The 24,953-nt window shown below is 36.4% G+C and overlaps 3 protein-coding genes across 9 annotated transcripts; all 3 read right to left on the minus strand.

Annotated features, from left to right (window-relative positions):
• Nucleotides 1-1,936: 1,936 nt before the first annotated feature.
• ccdc169 (coiled-coil domain containing 169) lies at nucleotides 1,937-6,748 on the minus strand. Of its 4 annotated transcripts, XM_044140039.1 has the most exons (9): nucleotides 6,597-6,748; nucleotides 6,437-6,519; nucleotides 5,417-5,527; nucleotides 4,981-5,021; nucleotides 4,255-4,353; nucleotides 3,848-3,901; nucleotides 3,671-3,747; nucleotides 3,430-3,481; nucleotides 2,990-3,079 (listed from the first exon to the last, which is right to left on the minus strand). In XM_044140039.1, exons 1-8 carry the CDS (start codon nucleotides 6,671-6,673, stop codon nucleotides 3,463-3,465), a joined length of 561 nt encoding a protein of 186 aa, XP_043995974.1. In that variant the 5' UTR covers nucleotides 6,674-6,748; the 3' UTR covers nucleotides 2,990-3,079; nucleotides 3,430-3,462. The 4 variants fall into 4 exon arrangements, with proteins under 4 accessions (XP_043995971.1, XP_043995972.1, XP_043995973.1 ...); XM_044140036.1 differs by lacking the exon at nucleotides 3,430-3,481 and having other exon boundaries at nucleotides 1,937-3,079; XM_044140037.1 differs by lacking the exons at nucleotides 3,430-3,481; nucleotides 4,255-4,353 and having other exon boundaries at nucleotides 1,937-3,079.
• An 891-nt stretch (nucleotides 6,749-7,639) lies between these two features.
• On the minus strand, nucleotides 7,640-14,984 carry sparta (spartin a). 4 transcript variants are annotated; one of them, XM_044140043.1, is made up of 8 exons: nucleotides 14,891-14,984; nucleotides 12,420-13,182; nucleotides 10,660-10,854; nucleotides 10,201-10,357; nucleotides 9,778-9,972; nucleotides 9,496-9,657; nucleotides 9,102-9,192; nucleotides 7,640-8,723 (listed from the first exon to the last, which is right to left on the minus strand). In XM_044140043.1, the coding sequence occupies exons 1-8, from the start codon at nucleotides 14,950-14,952 to the stop codon at nucleotides 8,678-8,680; spliced, it is 1,671 nt and encodes a 556-aa protein (XP_043995978.1). In that variant the 5' UTR covers nucleotides 14,953-14,984; the 3' UTR covers nucleotides 7,640-8,677. The 4 variants fall into 4 exon arrangements, with proteins under 4 accessions (XP_043995978.1, XP_043995975.1, XP_043995976.1 ...); XM_044140040.1 differs by having other exon boundaries at nucleotides 7,640-8,037; nucleotides 14,891-14,983; XM_044140041.1 differs by having other exon boundaries at nucleotides 7,640-8,037; nucleotides 14,864-14,949.
• Nucleotides 14,985-16,842: 1,858 nt separating this feature from the next.
• On the minus strand, nucleotides 16,843-22,297 carry ccna1 (cyclin A1). Its single transcript, XM_044140045.1, has 9 exons — nucleotides 22,065-22,297; nucleotides 20,913-21,071; nucleotides 20,619-20,838; nucleotides 18,823-18,935; nucleotides 18,509-18,735; nucleotides 18,222-18,426; nucleotides 17,537-17,650; nucleotides 17,302-17,435; nucleotides 16,843-17,170 (listed from the first exon to the last, which is right to left on the minus strand). Exons 1-9 carry the CDS (start codon nucleotides 22,074-22,076, stop codon nucleotides 17,119-17,121), a joined length of 1,236 nt encoding a protein of 411 aa, XP_043995980.1. The 5' UTR covers nucleotides 22,077-22,297; the 3' UTR covers nucleotides 16,843-17,118.
• Nucleotides 22,298-24,953: the final 2,656 nt, after the last annotated feature.

A 24,953-nucleotide genomic window follows, 5' to 3' on the forward strand; every position in this document is an offset into this window, starting at 1 on the left:
AAAATGATTGGATGTGACAGAATGTTTCTGCTTTAACACTATCACAAAATGTTTTGGAAAAAGCTCAGAGCTGAGAGATGTACAGGACATATCTAATCTTTTCCTGACATAGCAGGAAAAGTCTCATTGAGTAGGAAAAGATAGAAGCAACTGACCTACATGAAAACCTCCAGAGATTATCTCATTCACTGGATTCTGACGAACATCCTGATAAACCATGCTGTCACACCCCTATACTGTATGTGTGCTGCACTAGACTTGTGCCACAAGGCTAAATGATGCAGCCAGTCTTACATTCAAAAGCTTCTTTCAACAACTGTTAACACCTGAAGTCAGATGTCCTCATTTGGAAAATGTTTTATGAAGGTCACAAGTCTGTTTATACATCTATTTATAAGATAAATAAATAAATCATGCTATTTAAGTAGAGTGACTGAGTTATACCTCCTAGGGATTCTTTGACTGGGGGACCCCACCCCCCAGTAGTGCATAAATGTATTTGTTGGTGTGACCGTGACAGACCGTGTACAGTCTTCTCATTTTGGGGGCAAACTTACGGGGACACAGTGTGCGTCAGAAACTGAGGCTCGACAAGGTGCTCCTGTCTAAATTAATCCTGAGGAAGCAGGGCGCACACAGCATGGGGCAGACTGACTTAAAATGAAGGCCAGAGATGGAGCACAGTTAATGAAATAGTTTTCAGTGTTGGATTTATGACATCACTTAGGGTTGCTTTTAACAAATGTACGGTGTTGAGTTCTTATTTAGGAAACTCTCAAAGCAAAATCCCAAAAATGACAGCAAGCCGGGTCCAATCCCAGTCTGTCCTTAGACAAGACTCTCCACCCACCTTGACTGCTGGTGATGTCCCAGGGCAGCTGCGGCTACTATCTAGTAGTTGCCATCATCAGTGTGTGAATGGATGAATGACTAAAATGTAGTGTGAAGTGCTGTGGGGTCTTCTGGATTTAATAAAGCATTATACAAGTTTATCATTTCCACTCCTAAAATCCTCATGGATCTTGAATGGAATGTCAAAACATAGCAAATGTAAAAATGACCTGTCATATTCAGATCTGACATCTTTGTCTAAAAATAAACATCAAAAAGTTTAATAAATAAATACATTTTTGAAGAACGAAATACAATGAGTTGATTTAGCCCTTTGCTGTATCCCCTTTTTATTTCAATGTGAAAACTGAAATGATCCCTCACACTTTTTCTCAAACACAAAGTTGTGAAAATGCTTCTGGCAGTTTTACAGAACACTACTTCATCTCACAGGGATAGTTGTTTTTTTTTCTTAACACCCACACATATAAAGATGGTCAGTGGGTAGGATGGGGGCGACTGCTTGCTCTGTGTTCCAACTACACAGAGTGATTGGTGGATACGGTTCCCCTTACGTAATGTGTGTCGTAGGTGGCTTTAAAAAAATATTGTAAAAGAAATGTCAAACTCAGCAGGCTCCTAACACATAGCAGCTCAATTCACCTGTTTCAAACCTTATACTCACATTTCACCCAGTTTTCTGTGTGAAAGAGAATCAAATTAGATCAGATTCAAAATGTATTTATGCATGCAAATACTACAAAAATATTGCAACATTTTACTTTACGAGATACAAGTGCGTTTGATATATATTATGTATCAGCACTTAATCAGTCTCATTTTTAATATATTCTTTATTTTAACTGTCTCAAATATATTGATCAATCAAGTTTATTTGCCTAGTACATTTCAGCAACAAGGCAGTTCAAAGTGGTTAATATACCAATAATCACTGACAAAGTAAATTGTCATCTTATGAAATACTTTAAAGAGGAATGAAATAAATTTGTCTAAAATGTGTTTATTCTAAGAATTTGAATATTGACAATTTTATAAAAACTGACAACAATTGTCAGTTTGGAAACAATAATAAAAACAAAATATGTAATTTGAAATATTAGAATATTTTTAATGAATTAAGTAAAAGCAACAAAAACATGGAACTACTTAAACATTTCAAAGGGACTTGAGAATGAAGGGTCAAAGTATTATTAGCTGAATAGAGCTCTAACTGTATCAAAGGTCTATAAAATTCAAAAGCAGGGTTTCCAGATGTAATTTAGATTTATGCTGTCTCACTTAACTGAAGGAAAATGTTAATAGAAAAAGAAAGGAAAATTAAAAGGAAGAATCCTTAATTTCATTAACTTCCAGCACCAGAATCACCATAGATTGAACTAATAGGTAGAGCCTAACTTTACATCAGAAAAGGTTGTTTATTTTCTCCCAACAAACTTGTTTTTGTTCTGGTTGAATCAGCTCTTTTATTGTCTTGAATAGAAGATGGTTTTCATCGTAGTTTTTTCTATCTTGAAATCTCACTACAAACATCCTGCTTTCTGGATTTAGAACTGAGCTGGTAACAGAACAAACACTAATCATGTTTATTGAACAGGGTTTCATCTATAACACAGGTGCATGAATTAGAATAAATTAAAGTAAACGTTAAGTTTTGGGCTCTTCATGACAGAGCAGGTGACCCAAAGTAGAGACAGTCGTAGTCCTTGACGTGAATGTCCCACGTTGCAAAACTCTGTCATTGAAGTTTCCAGGAACAGATAGTTCCAAAACACCAGCTAACTCGTCAACTGGCTTAAGCTCATTCTTAAGTCACAATGAAAGACTTTTGTAAATGTCTTGGTAAAAGAGTGAAATATCTGCCTGTGTGTGTAAGAAAAGTTGGATTTCTGATGGTTCATACCACTATATAAGTATTTAAATCATTATATTACGGACTTCGAGAAAATAAATAAAAGTCTAAACAAAAAGCTGACAGAAATGTACAAGGATAATTGCCCCCAATAAAAGAAACCTGCAAATATACATGGGAACAGATTTTGGTTAAGGATTATGTTTTCCCCGATGCTTCAGGGTAGGTAACCTGCTTTCCCTTTGGGATTTCTTCTTCATTCCTCTCTCTGTTGTTGAGTCACCACCTCCTCCTCCGCCTTCATTCAAACATTCTGTTAATCCCTCCTCCGTTCCTTTGTTCGAACCAGCTGGTGCTTTCCTACAGACATCTTTTTCTCTGTGTGTCCAAAACAAGAATAAAAGAGTAACGTCATGTGGCTGAACACCTGTCGGGATAAATTATCCCTAAAAAGCAAAATTGCAGGAAATAATAAAAAAAAAATTGTTACTCTCTTTGTTATTTATTCATCCAAATCATGATCCTACATTTCGACTCTGAAGTAAATTACAATTATTTTAAAGTAAAACTACAAAAAAATGTAAAGACTGACTGAAATCAGTTAACACTGAATTTAGAGAAGATACTGTTTTTAATGCGTATTCATTTGTATTAAAGGTGGTGGGTATTATGTAAAATAAACTTTTTTTTATTATTGTTATAATATTATTCCCTCATCAAAAACATACCTGGAAAGTTGCTTTGATACTTTCACGCATGTCTTAGAAATCCTTCAATCCCCTACAGGGTGCCCACAGATGGTACAACTGATACAAACTTATTTGATTTTGTTATGAAATAGTACTAGATATGTGGAAAATACATAATATCTCCCCGTTAAATAATCTACTGTCACAAAATTACCTGAATTTAAAACTGTCAACAAGTAAACATTAAAATTTTGTCAATCAGGTGTGGGACGTTACAAACCTGATCTGTTTGCTCTCTGGTGCCCCCTGTCGCTGATTGGAGTACTGTCGTCTCTGCGGCTCACGGACAGAAGACAACTGCAGGCAGTAAATACATAAAACATGGTGACTGTATGCAAACTTCTGACCTTCCTTGCAGAAACAGCCGAGGAGGGAAATGTTATTTTTAAATGCTCACCATAGCTATTTCTGTAAGATATGCCCGCCTTTCATCATTGGTTTTATGGAAAGCCTGAGAAGTGAAAGAAATAGAAAACCATGCTGTCACTTCATGGGTACAAACCTTAATATGTGTCAGTGGTATTGGGCAATAGATGAAGGATTACTGGTCACAAATGCTGAGTTCTAAGCCTGTATTTAACTGATACCTCCCTGATACTTTAGTATAACAATAAACAAAGAACTAAATTTGTTACTAATTAGGATTTTTTTGTATCTGAAATCACTACTTTGTGGGCAATTAAAACCCTACACTTCTTTTCTAACACACAATGATAAACGTAAACCAACAGACACTCTGATGCCTATAAACCTTTTAAAATCCCTCCCACTGCTTGTTGTCTACAGGAACAATGGGGCCCAGACCTTTCCCTCCTGTTCCATTTGAAGATGGCAGTTCTTCAGCTGATTATGGAGGTCAGTTTTCTCCTCAGTCAGGACCATTAGGTGTTCTTTAAGCATTTCCTGTGTTGAAGAGTTGAAATTACTCTTATGTCATTCTGGTGACAACTAATTACCCGGTGGACTACAGGACGATCAAACAATGTGCATATAGTTCATGTTGACAACAATAGTACAAAAATGGATGAGACTCATAAATTATTCAGTCACAATTTATAATGATAATCCAAATTCATCTCAGTCGTTCAGTTTATACTAATGTCTACTGTTTGCAGTCACTTCTTGGACACACTAAAGAGCATCTGTTAGTTCTGCCTTTAGGCTCACAGGCACCAGGGTGGTTAAGCTTTATTGTGCAACCTTTCAGTGTCACATGAATTGGTGTGTATGTGTGTGTGTTAAAGCATTGTAATTAGACTGTATTACTCTCCCATGGTTGTTAATCCTGTGATTACAGAGCTGTGATTAAACTCTGGTTTTTGCAGCCTGTGTCAACTAGTGGAAGGAGAGCAGCTGACATCACAACACTTGCTGTTTTATATAAACTCATTCTCTGTCTCTAGCGCTCTCTACTGGTGTGTGTGGTTCTTTGCATGCTCTCTGTGGACAGAATGATCATAGGTTTTAGAATATAATAAAAAAATCTATGTAAAAATTTAAGGCCAATAGACTAAACAAAAGTCAACTCACAAGTCCCATGTCTTCGTATAATCGGATAAAAGCCAATCGATCTGGGAAAAAAAGGGCAAGTGTGAGTTTGTTGTTTTGATCACATAACAAATAATAGCAAAAATTAACCTTTTACACACACACACACACACGCACACACACACACACGGGTTTACCTAATATAGGGTATGCAGTTACATCTCAGTATTTTTGTCACTCATTTAAGAAAGTGAATCCCTCTAAAAGGAGGGTGGCCGATAGTCATTGCTAAAGAAGATTGTTGCATATGTGTAACTGCATTATCCAGTTGAAATATTTTACTTCTTGAGCCCAGTCTGTTCTAATCGTTAATTCCCTTAAAAGTAATGCAACGAAGGTTTCTATTTTGAGAAATAGTTTCAAAACAAGCGGTGAAATACCGGTAGGGTCGTAATATTAAAAGAAATTGAAGCCTCACCAACGGGGTTTCCTTTGATGCTCTCCAGCCTCTGCTGAATGTGTGAAATCTGTCTCTCCAGCTGTCCATTTAGTTCTACTTGTGTCTCAAACCTCGTCTTCCACTCATTACCTGATAACCAACAAAAACAGACAAGTCACGAGAGACAGCTTACATTTCCACATCGTAACATCTGAAAAAATTGTAATATTCATATTAAAAGTTCAATAAGTTTGTTCTCCTTTAAAAAAGTAGATTCATTATGTAGAGAAATATTTCAAGCCTTCACATGTTTTGATTTTGATTATCACTGCTTATAGATAATGAAGACCCGCCATTGAGTCTAGGTTAATTAAAAAGAGGACAAATTTGAACTGAAATGTCAAGTTTATGAATGCATGTTCATTTCTATGTACTCAATAGTTGATATATTGCATCAATCCATAGTACCATGGAAGTGATCAGCCAGTAGATCAACACAACCTGATACCATCATGCACCAAATCATCACCAACTGTGGAAATTGTCTCTCCACTCTTCAACAAGACTCTGGGGCATCAATTTTCAAATTAAATGCAAACTTTACATTCATCTACAAAGAGGACTTTGAACCAGATGGGAGTAGTTTGACACAAGGATTTTGACATCAGGTGTAAATCTTCATTAACTCTTGCCTCAGTCCACTCTTTGTGAAGCTCCCCCAAATTGTTTAATGGATTTTGCTTAATACTCCTCTCAAGGCTGCTGTTATCTCTGTTACCGGGATAACACACATTTTCCTTCTGCTCAACTTTCTATGAAAATGCTTGTATACTGCAATTGTCCCCCTTGTAGTGGATGCCAATGACGACCAGGTGTCCATGTCTATGCAGCATACTGCTCAGGAAACCTTTGCAGGTGTTTGGAGTTAATTATCTGTTTAGGGTGCGACATGCATGAGTTTAAAATATTTTACTTTTCACAATATCATCAAAATTACAGGAAATACATGCTTGAAATTTTACTCAATGCGCAAATAATTTAATGAGACAAAGTTTTTACCTTCCCCATCAACACTACGTAATCTTTCTTGCAGTTCTGCCACAGTACATCGCAGGTCGCACACAGATCCTATGAGCATCTCTCTGCAACCAAAGTTAGTTTGAAGACTCAACCTTTCCCGTCTGAAAAGCTTTATTTTCTCAAGGAGAGGGATACTCACTTTAGCTCTCTTTCTTCTTCGATTTCTACTTGCAGCCGTGCCAAGTCGTACTTACGGTAGTCGTTCCCTTTAGCCATTTTTCCGAAAATTTACTGCAGGCAAGTTTGTAGCTCAAGGTATCCATGGAAACCGACATTTCCTGTTTTGTGCAAAATGCTGTTTCCTTGTGAACATTTGTTCCCCCTGTGTCGGGAGCGCGTACTGCAGGCAGAGAGGCCGATGTTATACATCTATCCAGCCATTTTCAAGGCGCTTCTGGACATTTGATCTTTATTTACCAAAGTAATTAGGGGGAATCAACTATTTCAGTTGTGTGAAACAATTTGTCCCCCCTTTGTAACATGGGAATTAATCATTCTTTCAAAAACCCCTTGACTGTGTATATTCCTCTCCTCATGAACAACAAATCCTGAAACATTTCCTCTTTATTTGTCAAAGTTACATGGGGGGAACCAAATAGTTCAGCTGTCTGAAATAATTGGTTCCCCTCTGTAACATGAAACTTTAGAAATAGCTTTTTAACCCTTCAAAACTGATGAAAGTCACCGACTTTGTTTTCCATATTCTCATGAATTTATGTAAATTAGGACATGTATTTCTTTTTACTTTAAGCTCTATTACTTTTGGTCAGATAAGTTCTATCAATGTTACTTCAACTTGGGTTGTTTTTTTACTTAAAGAACTGATTTGATCTCAAACATTTAATTATGACAAAAACAGAATAAATCTGGCAAGTATGTTTAATAACAGCTCTGTAGATTAAAAATAAAATGTAATGTACCACTGAATCAACCAAAGTAGTTTAGAGAAAATGTTTGTCTGACAAAACAGAAAATGAGCCAAATTTCGATATCACTTTTAAAAATCGTGACCACTCAAACCACTATAGATTCACAAACATTCCTACACAAATACAAAGATTAGTAGGCAGCTTGAGGTGAAGTGTGTTGCCTATGGGTACATCGACATGTGACCGGAGGAAGCTGACATAAAGCCCATGATATACTCTACCCACTCAGCCTTCAAATAAATTCATAGTCCAATTCAAACAACACTTAAAATGGAGTTTATTGTATTTAATACTTCAATATATTCATTTAAATACACCATTAATTTATATTGTATGACAACAAAGCATTATGTCGAGTAGAACTTTATTCTTTCTTCTTTCCTTATTCACATCCTTTTCTTAGCTGTTGCCTCGTCTTTCATCTCCACCCCCTTCTCTGCTTGTTTGAGATGTTTGTCTTTTTGCATCTTGTTCTCTTCAGTTTCCTTTACCTCATCGTCAGATTCTTTAACCATGGCCTTGGTCGTCTTCTTCCCAGTAGTCTTCAGTAAGGCTTTGAGGCCCAGATTGTCAATATTATGTGCAGTCAAACCAATGTTGCCCACTGTGCGGAGAGCTGTATCTGTGGCTTGGCCTGCATCATTGCCGTACCTTCATCATAAATAATTTGGAGGTGTTAGAGAAAAAGAGTGTGGTAGAAGAAAATAAATGACAATAGAGCTGCAGGAGCACTAAAACATTGGTTTAAGGAAAAACACACAAACTCTAGCATATTTTTGTACGTTAAAAGGTGTTATATGCAATGACATCGCTTAATCTGGCATGTAGCTTACAGCAACACAGACACACCAACAATCAGTCTAGAAGAGAGGCTTGGTTTATCCGTTCAAAGTATGCAGCTTCAAAAATCTTTATGTCCAGTTCATGTATGCAATGTTTTAACAAGTGTAGATCCCTGTTTTTTAGGCATAATGATTATAATACATAGGATCTGTACCTATTCTTAATTATTTGAGTTGAAGGATAAAAATAGACACATCAGCTTGCATCTATACTGAATATCCAGTACAATATTCACTGTACTGGATATTGTATATCCAGTACAATGAAAATAAAATGCAAGCCTAATGCAAAAAAGACCTCTGAAAAGCATACTTAAAGCATACAAATTAGTTTGAAAAAGAAATAGCTACATCAGGTTGTGCAAGGTTATTTTCTAATCTAGGTTGGGTTAGTAGAAGCACAAGAAGACTAGATCAGTTGTTAATTTGACCTTTACTTCCCAGTGAAGTCACATCTTCCCAGACATGTTTAAAAGATTCTCTAACCCCCTAAATCTGAAAAGAAACAACAGTGAAAAAGGGTCAGTCCACAAAAAAACCAAGAGAAAAAGGAGAATGGTAGAGAAGTAATGTAAAAACACAATATTTGACACGCTGTCAGTGAAGTGCCTGAAATGTGGCTGGTGAATGAGGTGGTAATGTTTTCTATACTTTAATGCTAGTTTTTTACAAATGTACAAGGCATTGATTGTATGTAGAATCTGAGAATCGTGTTGTCAGTTTTCTATTTATGACACAGACAGATAAGTCAGGGATAACAAACGTATCTTGACTAAGACATCCCCAGTTTAAATAAGCAATCAAATATAAAAAAGGAAGATATAAAGACATAGCAACACTTTCAAGAGGTGTCAAGTCAAGAGGTTAACTCACTTGTACTTTACTGTTGTGACAGTTTCAGTTGCAACACTTTTGCAGACATGTTTTGCTCCAGTCTCTAGACTTTCCCAAACTGTGCTTAAACCTAATTTGAAAGGAAATTTTAAAAATGTACAGCAGCCATATCAAACCATCCAATGGGTCCAAATTTATCACCCACTGTACACTAATATTCATTAAATTAGAATATGCGTTCAGATGAGGCCCATTTGTTGGATTAAATTCAATTCACAGAAATAAATACTTTCAAACTTCCATTTGTGTGTAATTCATAATGTGTTTCAGTTAGTGATAAATTTCCTGGAATAAATGGGCTTTTCAGAGATATTCTAATTTATTGAATGTGTTTGTGTATCCTTAAGCTCATCTTCTAAAACTTAGTAAATACCTTGTATGCTGCTGGTTGCTACAAACTTGGCTCCATCGAAGTTAGAAGCTTGGCCATCCTGACTTTTCTTCAGAGACTCTGGGACCAGCTTAGCACCGTGCTTCTTCACATGAGGTGCCACCTTTTCTGCCACATGTTCTGCAATTGTACTTATGCCATTCACTGTAAATGCACAAAGTTATACCAAAGAAATAGATTTAGGTAGAAACATACTGATACTCACAGATCAGGACAGAATAATAGATTTTACATTATCAGTAATATCAATCTGGTTGCTCTTACCTAGGAATTTACTGACTCGAACAGCGCTCCCAGTGGCTTGTTTGGTAGCATTCAGACCTTTGGTGACCTGTGGACTGACCTCAGATGGGGTCTCCTCTGGTGTGATGCGGTCCCGGATCTTGGCTGCTCCTTTTTGAATGACATTCCCAGTGGCCTCTGCTCCTTTTGCAAATGACTGACTCAGTTTTGTAGCTCCTATAAAGATAAAGACATCATTTTATTTATTGTAGTTTCAAAACATCAAGCAAACCATTTTGTTTTTCCAACCCTAAATACTTTTAAGTATAGATCAGACTGATGTCATGGTAAACAGCACCCCCTGGTGGATGATTATGTGGTAATCCACTGTGCAATCAACTGATGTGCAACTCTGTGCTGATGTTCTTTGAGTTTTCATTCTGAGAATCTTTTTGCAAAACCCACCAGACAAAATTCCTTGAGCCATCTTCTCACTCCATCCAGGAAGTAGAAGTTTTACATTTTCCCCCTCTGGTACCATTTGATCTGTTTCCTCATGCAGAGGATTCAAGGGAATTTTATCAGTCAAGTTAATGACCTCTCCTTCAGCTCCTTCTGTTCCCTGTTAGACAAGTCAAAGTTCCATTCTTAATGGTGAGCTTTAAGACAATATTGTTTCTTTAAGATACATGTATGGCCTACAACATGTCATTGGCTATATCAAATTGTTTATATAAATCTAAAACCAACTTTCTTCACCTTTAAAATGTCATAATTTTAGGAAGCTGAACTACTCAATCTGCAATAAGAAGACTGAAAATACTTACAAAATATTTTACTGGTCCCAAAGGGAAATTAAATATTATGGTAACTCATATTAATTCAAGGTTATTTTTTATTCAACATAAATTAGTTAGGACTTACCTGGATCCTGAGATCAGCAAGTTGTGTTAGAACATCCTGAAACATCTCACAGTCCGCCGCAGGCAGTTCAGAGGACAGCACTAAACCCACAAAGGAGCCGGGCAACTCTCCCGAGTAGTCGGGGAACATGTAGATGCCAGAGTTAGCCAGCAGCACCGGGGTGTCTGCTGACAGGGGATACAGACGGTCACACACCTGAAAACCACAAGGACAGAACAAAACAGGACAATCAAAGCTCTACACAGGCCATCTGAAGAGATTTCATTTTATTCTTCTAAAATCAATTTAATTTAATCCTCTTTAAACACACTTTTCACATGTAGTTTATAACACAATAATAACTCCTATTAAGTGATTGTAGAGTTTATTCATATTATGATTTTAAGTTTAAAATCTATTTTTATATCTTTATTAGGGCTCATATAGGCTGCACAGGTGCACTGTTGGTAGAGCTGTTGCCTTGCAGCAAGAAGGTCCTAGGTTCGATTCCCGGCCCGGGGTCTTTCTTTATGAAGTTTGCATGTTCTCCCTGTGTATGCGTGGGTTCTCTCCGGGTTCTCTGGCTTCCTCCCACAGTCCAAAAACATGACTGTCAAGTTAATTGGTTTCTCTAAATTTTCCCTAGGTGTGAGTGTGTGTGTGAATGGTTGTTTGTCCTGTATGTCTCTGTGTTGCCCTGCGACAGACTGGCGACCTGCCCAGGGTGAACCCCACCTCTCGCCCGGAACGTAGCTGGAGATAGGCACCAGCAACCCTCCTGACCCCACTAAGGGACAAGGGTGAACCGAAAATGGATGGATGGGTTCATATATTTTGTTTTCAAACAGAACCTAGGTCTGTCAATCAAGTTTTGAAGTATATGTTATACTAAATCTAAAGTAAGAAATGCAGATCTTACTTGAGATCTTTTTCATATTTTATCTCCCACATTTTGTGTACTTCTGCAAGCTATCAAAGTTTTTTTGTTTTTAAATATCACTGAGACAGTCCCAAAGTTATGTAAGTGCGTTTTTTTTGTTTTTTTTTCCAACACCCCCAAAATGTGTCATTTTCCATGAAGCAAACTATCCAAACGTGTTGCTGTATACTGCCAATGGTGTGCAGATCTGTCAGAATGACCCCTGTGAGGACGCAGGAGCCTGACCAACAACACAACAGAAGCGCAGAGTCATCTGTTAATGGGACCATTGTCTTACTGGGAAACAAAGCAGAGTCAGAATACAGGACCAGCCTGGTTTGGTGGGAAGCACAGTCATGGGTTACATTGAAATACAAAGCAAGGCACAATGTATGCTTTGTAGAGATGCCAGAACAGACATTTATTTTCTATTGAAGGAAATTAATTGGAAAGGAGATTTAAAAACAGATATACCATTTAATAAAAATAACATTCGAACATTCTGATGAAAATTTGGTGTTCATAAAAAGAAAACAATGAAAACTTAGAATTGAAGAGATATAACACAGATGTTGGTCCCGTCAACACTTAAAATGTCAATACATTATGAAGGGTTAAATTAAAATTAATCCAAAAATAAATCTTAAGATGTTTTGAAACATCTCACAGTTTGTCATCTGTGAGACAAACACTACTTTGTAGTTGGTTTTCCAGCAACGCAACATTATAATGACTCATACCAGGAAAACTTTTAAAAATGAAGAAGTGGTTCTGTGTGACGTCACATTTACCTTGAAGACACACACACCCAAACCTTCTTACAAACAAATCCAGGCTCTAATGAATGCCTCTTTTTACTTACATGTAAAAATCCAGAGGGTTTTCCAGCATTGCAATCACTTTGCTGATTATCCGTTGTGGTGATACGGAGGTAGCCTGGAGAGGAAAGAGAGCTGACCTGACCGTTTGGTTCGACAAAGAACAGCTGTACCCCAGAGGGGATGGAGAGCAGCTCCTTCCCATCTGGTGGTTCCCTTGACCAGAGGCCGCCTCCTGCAGGATCGTAAACCAGGCTGCGGTGCCCATCCATTGGCTTTGGAGTGTATGCTGGAGGCAGGTCTGGTGAGCTATCCATGGCCACAGTTTCCAGATCAGCTGAAGGGAGTGTGTGTGTGTTTGGGAGAGCAGGGAAAATAGAACTGATAGAGGCTGGTGATGTACTGTGGGTAGTATCTGGTATGGTGGGGTACAGATGGAGGACAGAACTATTGGTGGGTTGACCATTAATTACCAAGTCTGGGTAAAGAGGAGTAGAAAAATTGGACAGTAAGCGTGTGTTCCCTGGTGTGGACTTTTCCAGATCAGAAAGGCGTGTGTCAATAGTCGCCAACATTTCCTTCATCTTCTGCTGAAGCTGCCTAGCCTTGTCCCAGACCACTCCTTGATGCCTTTCCCCTCCAGTAGGAACTTCGAGTCCTTGACGAAGATGCAGACGACTCTTCTTGTAATACAGCCGAGCTTCTGATTTGTTGTCAGCTTCCTGAGCCGCTGATCCATGGTTCATGGATTGTTGGGCCAGCTCATACTGATCCTTAATGACAAGCAGTTCAGCAGGCTCAGCCATACTGGAAGGCAGAGGGGAAACAGAAACCAAGACAATACGTAACCCTTAACAAAAAATACCTGCAATTTTAGGATGCAATTAAGTTGTAACACAGAACTTACAGACCTATGAGGTTCTTAATATAATTGAATACCAAAAAGTAAAACTCACATTTTATGGATATAATGCAGAGACATATTTTAAGTGTTTACTTCTGGTAATTTAAATGATTCAGTCTCTTAAATACTTTAAATATGACAGAAGTCTAACAAAAAATAAATGTTAAAAACAGAATGTTATGCTAAAGCCTAAAGCCTCATGGTTGATACTATGGTTATTGACACCCTGCTCAAGGGGGTAAACCAGCCACTAAAGACCATTGCTAAGAACGTGGCTGTTTACAAAGTTCTGTATCCAAGTACAACAATGAAAAGTGGAGTGGAATGAAAAATGTGTTCAAGCAGCTTCGAGATGACTGTGAAACAAACCTCATTCAAGAGTTTGCATGAAGATTCACATTATAGGAACTACAGCTGGAGTCAATGTCTAAAAAAAACCACCACATACAGTAGATGTATCCACTGCATGGATTACAAGCCAGACACATGTTGAATTATATCTTAATCACTCCTGAACCAGAAAATAAACTGTAAACATGAGCACTTATGCTCAGTGGTTTAAAGTAATCTTATCAGACCAAAATAAACTTGTGTGAATTACTTGATACAGTAATTCAAATAAAAAGAACCCCAATTAAGTTTTGAGGCCATATCCTACAGGCTACAAACATACTTTCAGCATCTGGCATTTCTATATTAAGAATCCTTTTTTGTAATAAGATGTTGATTTTGGGCTTTCATTATCTTTAAGTAATACTAATCTAAATTAAGATGAATGGACAGCTGTGCTATAGAATTAACTTTCCAATGAGATTTATTCTAATTTGAAAATATACACTGCAAAAACATAAAGTCTTAAGTATTTTTTGTTTTGTTCTAATGCAAATATCTTACATATCTTTCTGTAAGAAAGAAGAGCTTGTTTTAGTAAATAATTCCTTGATATTATTTCACTGATAACATCAGGAAAATGTCATGCCATAAGTTAAATATTCTGCCAGTGGAATCAATATTAAGGAGCTATTGACTTAAATCAAGCTCCTATTTCTTTCTGAAAATAAATTGTATGTTTATCTTATTTCAAGTGTACTAGAAAACAGACAAAAATACGTGGTAAGATTTTGTATTTTTGCATTGATTTGTCGTTAAACTACAGCTTTCTTTGTCCTTAGTTTTACTGTAAGAATAAAAGCAGAGGAAATTAAGAATTACAGCTTCTTACCTTTTGACAAGACTATCCAAAAGCACGTAACTCCAGCTGTCTGACTGCAATATTACATCAACGAGTGTGAACAAAACTAGTCAGGTATTTATTATTGGCAGCTAAAAGGTTAGGTCTGAGCGCTGCCAAACAAGCAGGTTTTTCCAGAACAACAGCAACACTGGAGCAGGTACGAGTCTACTGACAGATCTCCATGCCAACAGAAACCTACAGCAAAAGTTAAGTCAGCTCCGTACTTCAGTTTTTCAACATTTTTCGGTTCTCACACAGAATTAACATATTTTGTCAATCCACCTGTGGACACCGACTCCAGCTACAGACAAACACCATCCACAGAGAGAAAATACTTTTCGTCAACTTACTTTTAAAAAAAAATCTTACAAACGTACAGAGAAATCTGGGTGCACTCCTTCGCAGTCAGCCGTAGAATGAGCTGGAAGGAAAGTGGCATCAAGCGGAATGGGAGGAGTTTAAACGGGCGGGGTGGGAAAAGTTCAGAGATAACTTGTCAATATGATTATGCAGTATCACATTACGAACCACCTACATTATGAATATAAACCAACCATGCAACATACATTTTTACTTCTCATTTCTTAGAAATTAATTTTCACTCTAACACAGAGGTGGGCAATCCTGGTCCTGGAGGGCCGGTGTCCTGCAACTCTTAGATATCTCCCTAGTCCAATACACTTAAATCCAACAGCTGAATCACCTCCTAAATGCAGCCAAGATCTCCAGAGTCCTGCTAATGACCTCATTATTTGACTCAGGTGTGTTGAAGTAGAGACACATCTAAACCTTGCAGGAGAACGGTCCTCGAGGCCTGGATTTGCCCACCCCTGCTAACATAAAGGGATTTATGGTGATGATTTTTTATTTTTTTTATTTTGTAAAAACCTTAAAATATCTAAAGGGGGTAGGGGTATGGGGGGAGGAATGGAAGGGGAAATTACAGCAACTGTATTTACACACCAGGTGACAAATGGTACACACCCAATGTCTGAGCTGAGTAATAAATATTTATGAGAAACGTAATTGGGTTAACATCATTTTTATTGTACACTTTTATACACCATGTTTGCATAATCACATTTTGAAGTGCAAGTATTTTTGTTGGATATCAATTGTTTTTACTAAAATAATACAAGTATTTGTGTGAAAGAACAGTGTTTTAATAAAGGATTAAATGTTCCACTATGGGCTGAGAAAACAAATCCCCACGTAATCAAAACATGGTGAAAAACAAACAAAAAGTCAAATAGTTAAACAGACTGACTTATTTATAAAAACAATAATGTTCGAAGAAACTTTACAATTTCTTGAAATACCATTCAGTTCTGTAAACAGCTCAATGGGAGATGAAGAACATCAAGCAAGCTGGCAAAGTGTAATTCACAATGAAACCGCTTTACAACATATTTGACTATAAAACAATGACAAACAGAATTAGACAACATAACTACCTTTATTTAGATGTTTCCTGATGATGTTGCTGGTAATACATCAAACCAGTTCAGTAGGTTTTGAATGGCTACATATGAAACCTTTGACGTTATTGTGTGAAGAACTAAAACTTCTATTAATTCCCAAGATGATTGAATTACATGGTGTAAGAAACATGTCTTATTATAAGGATTGAAATCTCTGTGCTCACCTCATCATAATTTAGAATGTGATAGGTGTTGAAGCTTATATTGCACTATCACACACTCTAAAATGTCTATAAGTGAAGTGAAAACAAAAGGAATCAAACTGCAAAATGCTTAGTTGTTTAAACTGCTGTAAAATGCATGACCTGATAGCTAGATTTTGAAAAGAGAAACAGTCTTACATGCATTAGGCATAGCATATAACAGTTCAAATCAAAATAATTGGTAACACTTTATTTGACGGGTTGTGAATAAGACTGTCATGACACCGTCATAAACATGACATAACTCCATGAATATGAGTAAGTTTAGTAAAGTGTCAATTGGTAAATCATGACACTTTTAATACAAAGTTGATGTTATTCAAAATGTCTTCGTTATGACAACTTGACATTAACCAATAAACCATAATCTGATAAATTTGTTATAAAAGTATTACTGATTAAACTTTAGCTTTAATAACATAAAGCTACCTATTTTTAAAAGTTTAATAAGTAATACTTTTATATCAAAATTTGTCAGATTATGATTTCTTGGTTAATGTCAAGTTGTCATAACAAGGACATTTTGAATAATGCCAACTTTGTACTACAAGTGTCATGATTTAACGAATGACACTTTATGACAACAGTCATAAATATTTATGAAGACTAACTCATGTTCATGACAGGTGTTATGTCATGTTTATGACGGTGTCATAAACATGACACCGTCATGTTTATTTCACAATCCGTCAAATAAAGTGTTACCAAATAATTTATATTACACTGAAAGTACATCCACCTGCGCCGACAAGGAGTTTCAAACATTAACTGAACTCCTTTAATTGTGTATATATAACTACATTGGATTAAGAAAAGTAAAGGAGTCCACATGTGTATGGTGAAAATTAATGTGCTCTGCTTTGTTTTCAGTGAGCTGTAACTGTGCTCTGCTGGGAAGATCAGGAAAGTGAAGTAGTGGAGTCACAGGAGAGGCAGAGCAGTGGGGGGAGAGATCCCTGAAACACGACAATACCTATGAAGGAGACAAAGACAAAGAATATACATTTAAAATAATATTTTTTAAAAATGTCCTTGATTCCTGAGGAACTAAGATGGCAAATCTAGTTTCATAAATTCCAGTTGGGACTTTCTGCCTCTCCTTACTTTGATGTTTTGTATTTGTCTCTGACAGCTTGTTGTGGTCGAGTCTCTGCACTGATATACAGCTTGTGGAGAGAAGTCAGACAGGGCATAATTTCCTCCATCGTGTACCCAGTAAAGGTAATTAAAGAGTCAGGCTATTAAAAAAATAATAATAATATTGGTATCATTTTACAAAAAACCCACCAGAATCAAGTAATTATTATGCAGAAAAACGTCATCATCTGGACCAACTCACCCAGTAAGATTTATGTATAGTGTAGGTAGCTAAGCAGTAGGTTCCAGCTGCCAGTATGGATGGGGTGTATTGAAGGAAGGGATCTATTTCTAGTAGACTTAACTCTGCTATGTACTACAAGAAAAGGAGAAGATGAAAATAAACAGTGTCTTGCAAAGGTATTTATATGTCTTGAACTTTTCATTCTTTCCTTTTATGTGAAAGATCAACACAAAGTACATCATCACTTTGAAGTAGAGGGAAAAGGACCAATACTTTTAAAATCCATCTATAAATATGAAGCAAAATTACCAACATATGGATGTCCACATAAATTGATAGGCCAGGCAAAGAGAGTATTAACAGTAGTAATTCTGTAGGAGCTGAAAAGATCCACAACTGTTAATTATGGACTTGAAGTTAATGAAAGAGTAGAAAGAAGAAAGTGTCTGCTCAAAGAAAGCCACTAGAAGTCCAGTTTTTAGAGTGCTACAACTAATTTAGAGGACATTTCAAACATGTAAACAAAAGTGCTCAGGTCAGACAAAAGTAAAATTTAACTTCATGATTGAGAATGTTTCAGTTACAAGTATATTTAAGTGGGGGAATGACCGAGCTAGTCACGACAGATATCTAATTTAACATCTGTGAAAAGCCATTCTTGCCACATTTTGCTACAAAAGAAGATGAGATTAACTGAACTCACCATGGCAAGGTTCTCTGTTGTTGAACAGACAGAGTGGATGAACATGAATAGGCGAAGGAACTGATTGGTGGTGGGTGCTGCCATCTTGAAGTCCAGCACCTTTAGCATAATGCTCTCCATCCGCAGCAGCTGTTTCTTAGCGTAGGTGCAGTCTGTGATGTACACAAACTCGTTCAGTTCAGGAGGAAAGATCTCTTCATATTTTCTACAAAACAAATGGCATCACAATTACAACCAACAACTGCCATGTGTGGCGTTACTGGAATGGGCAGGAGTGGCTTTCTTACGCGGCAATCAGTAATGCAGCTGTTCCCACCAATTGCAGCTTGCTCCTCTTTATAAATGTTGTGTAGGACAGAAAACGGTCCAGGTAGTTTACAGCAAGGTGCAGCGTTTCAGAACCGAGCTTGTATTCCTGGACAACTTCCACCAGCCAATCCACCAGAATGACCCGCATACCATTGGTGATCTCCGGATGTCTCTCCAAGTAGCTTGGCTTTGGCCTGAACTGCTTCTGGAATTAGTAACCAACATGACTAAATAGCACAAAAATGATCACTAACAAGAAAGAAATAATTTGTAAAAAAAAAAAAAAACTCACTTCACTCTCCCTTAAGTTCTTGTAAATATCTTCTGCATAATCAAAACAGAAAGTCTCTCCAGATATCAGGGATTCATCTGGTTCGGACAGCATGGAGGCATCCTGGCATGAATCTGGTGAAGAATAATTATTGAAAAAATACCATTTTAAGTACTTTATAAAATCATTCAAGTTTGTCATATTTTCTCACATTACAGTCAAAAACTGCAATGTATTTTGTTGGAAATTTTAAGTGACAGAGTAGTGCATACTTATAGCGTTGAGAGGAAAGGATACGATGAATAAAAATCTGAATTCTGTGGTGTGTATTTGTATTCATCCCATTTTAATCAAGACCTTGATTAAGAAATGCATTTCATTGCAGTTAGACCAGCAAGTAGTCTTTAGGCTGTTTCCCTTTCAGCTGTGCTCATCCACCCACTACATTTTTTAATATGAGCTTTTTAAAGATCAACCTTTGCAAAACACTCAAGATATTTTAAGTAAGACTTAAAGCAGCGCAATACACCTTTTCTCGCTGTTATTTATCAAAACAATATAACAATATAAACAATCAAATATGTTACGATTTTTGGTTGTACTGTGAGAACAAATGTGGGAAAAGTTCAACAGGTTTAAAAAACTTTCCAATGCATTGAAGAATTTTTATTTTTCCTGTACAGGCAGGCCTGTCTTGATAACAAATTTTGCTGAGCGATTAATTGTCTCAAAAATTTTTGTGATAAACAATAATATTGTTTGAAGACCTTTTTACACCGATTTAATGGAAATGACATAATAATGTATGAGATTTCCTGCCAAACATAGATAGACTTTATTTTCAAAAGAACACTTAACACTGGAACTGATAAACAAAATAAACAAAACAACCAAAAACAAAAATAAAATGGATCCTTCATCTCCATTAACAAAAAATGTACTTGAATAAAAACTAAATAACATAAAGCCAAAGTGGAAATCAATACTGCATTCAACCAAAAGAGTGCAGATCATAAAGATTATATACTATATTGCCCTTCAGTAATCATTAGATTTAAATAGAGAATGGGCACATCGACTACCTGATGCAATAATTCACACTACATGATTGCCGCTTGTGATTTCGTAACTGATCATCCTGTAGTGTGTTGTGTGTTATGGTAGATTGTCGTGGCCGCTCTGATCTAAATCAGGAGTTTTCCCCAACTGGGAGCATTAACTCAGCCTGTCGAATGTGACAGGCAGCCAATCAGAAAGCGTGGATTCCCCTCTGCTCTTTCAGAGAGGAAATTATGGAGGGGGATCCCAAACAGCTGATATGGTGCGACCCAAAGTCCAACGCACATTGGAGATAATATGTGGAAACAACATTAATGTTTATTCAACATTTTGCACAAAGAATAGAAATTACAAGGGAAGGAGTTGCAGCGAAATTGCTACCCGGTAACTTTTCAGCTGTTCTTCGTTAACTTGACATAAATAGGTTATAATGATTTTCATTCAGTCAGGACTGACACTAGAGCCACATGTATTACAAGTATATTTAGTAAAGCATTGATTAATGCCTGGTATTAAAATTAGTTAACTGGACTTGTAGCCTTACATTACACTAAGGAAACGAGTAAGGGAGAGGTCAGTGGAGAGCACTGGAGTTGAGCATTTTTTCAATCAGTGTCAACAGCAGAAAGAAAAAAAAGACTGGAAGAAACAATAAACCCAATAATTAAAATGAGGTCGATAGTTTTAATTTATCATGTGATTAATTGATTTATTGGTTAATTAATCAATTAATAGGCCTATGTGCAGGCCAAACTTACTTGAACTAAACTCCATCAGGAGCCTGACATGTTCATTCTGCAGGGGATTGACATCAACATCAAGGTCATAACCATCTGAAATGACTTCTTGACCCGAAGCGGCGAGAACAACTTCACAAGCCTCCTCAACATACACATCATAGCTGGAGCTGGATGGGCAGCCAAGAAAGTTGAGCTGCGAGCTGTCTGAAACAGAACTGTGCTTGGAAAACTGGCTTCCCTGTGGAGGAAATCAGTCGTCTGGAACATGGAAGTTCTCTGGTTGCAAAGCGGAGAGATGCTGCTGTTACCTACCTGGCTTAGGGATCGTCCACGCTGCTCATTTTCTGACAAGGATCCGAGAACTGTGCGCTGTATGGTCCTCGGGTACTGAAAGGATTCTGCTTTGGTTGAAGATGGAATGTTTTCCTTGTGAGCGGGACTGCCACGATGGGTGTTTTTACTGAAATTCATCTTTGAAACAGATTAAAAGAAAGTAAAAATAAAGTGCTTTACTTTTGGCAGAAAGGGGTAAAAAAAATGTCTTTACTAAAACTGCTATTTTTCTCTTACTAAATATAATGTTGTGAAATATAAAGAACATCTTTTTACATTTACAGAAAATTAATTTAATTAGCCTGTTTGTGTCTTCTCTAATGCTTTTTATAATTATTCATATTATTATTAGGCTCATGGTTGTTGATGGACCTATGCAGTGCCCATCCTTCTGAAGAGGTTGGAGTCTTCCAAGCTGTGGCATCTTGACTTTCTATTTACAGCATGGAATCCATCACTCAAAAATAAAAATGACAAAAAAAAAAAAAAAAGAGAAATACGGTTCAATTTCTGGAGTGTATTGTACAAAAAATCTTTTATAAATGGAAAAAAGAGAACATTATTTTATTAAAGAATCAAAAATATGATGCAACCTGATAACAGAAAATATTTTTGACATTAGCAGATAAACAGCACACTAAGAAGTTATAATCAGCTATGGTACACAAGCAAGAAAAGCTCTGAAAGGCCATTGTCAGTATACTGTACTCTTTACAGTTAATGTTAAAAGTTCTCCAGCTTCCTGCTTTATTTTGGTAGTGAGTTGCATTAGTTTAGCTTTACACTTTACACACCATCAAAGCAGAAAACGTGATTAAGAGTGATCCTCGCAGACTTTTTAAATGTGGTGCAATTTGGTGATAAGGTATTTTTAAAAACAAAAAAAGGGTTCTTGTCAGGAGATACAAACATGTTGACAAACATGTTAAACACGGTTTGTCATTCTAAAATTATAGGGACAGATACACATTGCCATGGTTACAAGAATTTATCAAACATTAAATCAATCACAGATAAATTAGAACAAACAGACAGGAGTGCAGTAAAATGTGGAGTGCAAAACTTCTTTGTATGACAATAAAAACATATCAGTATTGGTTGATTTTCATTAACTAGTCAAGCTGAACTCACCATAACCAACATCGAGCAGATTCCCAGCGGAAAGGAGAATGCGCTCTTCTAAATAACAAACCGCGCCAAAGCAGTCTTAATCAACACTTTTTGGAAACAATTAAGACAAACAGCGACCTCTAGCCACGCCGCGACGAGCTGGAGAAGATGTTTTGCTGTGCAATATATCTCCGATGAGCAAGGATTCAGCAATCAGATGCTTTTGTTTTTTGTGTGCGAGTTCTGTCCAATAAGGTGCCAGAGTTCAAGTACAGACTGCCTACGTCACAGAGTCTGCGAATTCAGCTGTTTGCTGCAGAAACAAAAACAAATTTGTGTGATGCACTTTTTTTTAAAGACATCAGTTCCATTAAAATAAAGATTGTACATGTGGAACACATGGCCATATAAATCCTAAACGATGAAGGATATAACTATGAACTAATTCGGTGTAGAATAAAAGTAGGTATAGTCTATTCAAATGCAAATGGACCATTAGAGTCTTAATAAATTTAGATTATTTAATAACTTGCTGAAATGTAACGCTGTTTAGCCTACTATTCGGGCAACTCGAGCAACGTGATTGTGCTTCCCTGCTGCCATCTCTGGCAAATGGGTTGGTCCTGTTATCAGAGTACAGCTCAGTCATATTTATCAAAGAAAATTGTAGATAGTTTTACATTAAATAATTAAGCGTTTCATTATTTACTAGTTATCAATCTGTTTCATATTCATAAATGCAGTGTCACGGGAAAAACGAAATAGGCTATACAATAAAGAAAGACAAAACCTAAAATATCCGTTTAAAAGTATAACAGAGAAATGTTTGTGGAAATTGGTAGACGTTTTTGAGTGCCTGCATGTTCCACATATTCCACCGGATGGCAGTCTTTCGCTTTAAGAACGATCAACCACAATTCTGCAAAAATTATAATGGATGTTGGGCAAAAATTTTAACCAACCACCTTTTATTTTTAATCCCCATTAAAAGTATTTCATCAAAGTGGCCCTGAAACATTGGTCTCCGTGGACTGGAAATGGCGCAAAACTGTGAAATATTTTCCCAATTTTAAACCTATGACTGAAACATGTGAAACATGTATATATTTAAATATATATATATATATATATATATATATATATATATATATATATATATATATATATATATATATATATATATATATATATATATATATATATATATATATATATATATATATATATATATATATGTGTTACATGGCAGGAACTACATGTATGAGAAGCCATATAAACTGTTCTCTCATGCTCTGCTGGTGCTGCTGAAGCAGCTGTGGAATAAGGATTCTAATTTGCAATCTTTGGGTCAGAAAGCTGCTTCTTGAACTTTGAGCCAACCATCACTTCTAATACTTTCCTGACGGCTGTATTTGATGGAAAACTGTTCACTTGTTTTTGCTGATCCTTGTTTACTAATCAATCATAACGTGGTTAGAATCCATAGACTTTTTTTTTTTTTAAACATTTTGTTTGCTCTTTTTAATCAGTTTCCATATCCATATGTTTTGTATGACAATGTTCATTCAAGCTTATTTTAACAATTCCAGACTCTCTTGTTGACAAGGAAAGGTTGTGGAATAAAAGAAGGCACTATGCTGATATCAAGATTTGGATGTAAGATGTTTTTATTATAAGATATCCTGTATTATCTATTCTTTGCTTTAAATATGTGAAAAAATAGTAAATAATAATGATTAGTCACTGAACAACATACATTTTCTGTGTAACGTAATAAAAAACTGCAATTCCTAGTGAGGAATAACAGACAACTGGCTCATATTTATTCAGTCTGATAAAAGGATTTAGCTGGTCACTAGAATATTGTTACTCAGCATTTTAAGAAAGTTTGACCTGTTAAATATGTTAGAAAGTCTGACATTTATTATTGAGCAATGGTGGCATAGTGGTAAGAGTTTGACCTCTATGGTTGTTCTTTCTTTCTTGCTTAAATGCTCAGGCTCACTTCATAATAAAACCACAAGCTGTCAAAACAAGTCTCAAAAGACGCTACAACTTGATGGGACAGCTGCCTGGTCTTACTGCTGATGTGAAAGTGCCTGTACAATCAGAAAGAGACAGTAAGTGTAACTTGAAGAAGGAGTAGACCATTGCTCTCTGATAAAACAAAATAAATAAATAAAAACATGAAGGTCAGACTGAAGCTTGTCCGGGGAATGTAGACAAAACCAGTTTTTCTAAAAATAATTTGGTTTTAGATGTGTCTTAAAACAAATTACTTGAAATGTGAGCCATTGGATTAACCTAGTATTCAACATTAACTCCAAAACACTGTTATGGAAATAAATACATCTTACCTGAGTTGAAATACTGAATCAATCAAGAATGAATCAAAATGCATTTTGATTATTATTTTATGAAGAAATTAAGAAAAGAAAATGATCAAGGAAACCCCTGGCTTGTCCAGAAAAATGAAGAAAAGATGAAAGTACATTGTTTTTTGTCATACACCTGTTATGTACAAGCAGCACCCCTCATTCAGCTTTCTCCTCTTAGGGAGTTCTTTTCTCAGGCTTTGCAAAGAAAACTGATCTATGGTTAATTTATTGTATAACAAAGTTCAGGAAGAGAAAAGCAACCTTTCCAAATCACCCCTCCACCTATGTTTCCTGCATGAAGGGTGCTTAATTGATCAATAAAATTGATTGATTGAAATAAAACAAAGTTTGCAACTACAACTACATCATGGTACAGGGATCCTTTGTTTGACCACAACCTGATCTATTTGCTTTTATTCTGCAACAAAACAAACTAGCAGATTTCTTGATGATATCTTTTATAGAATGAGATAAGAGCAATGAAAAGCAAAGCAAGTGAAGAAAAAATTGGTTTAAAATTGATGTTTCAAAT

Source organism: Gambusia affinis, linkage group LG15, assembly GCF_019740435.1.
Source record: "Gambusia affinis linkage group LG15, SWU_Gaff_1.0, whole genome shotgun sequence".
Taxonomy (NCBI): Eukaryota; Metazoa; Chordata; class Actinopteri; order Cyprinodontiformes; family Poeciliidae; genus Gambusia; species Gambusia affinis.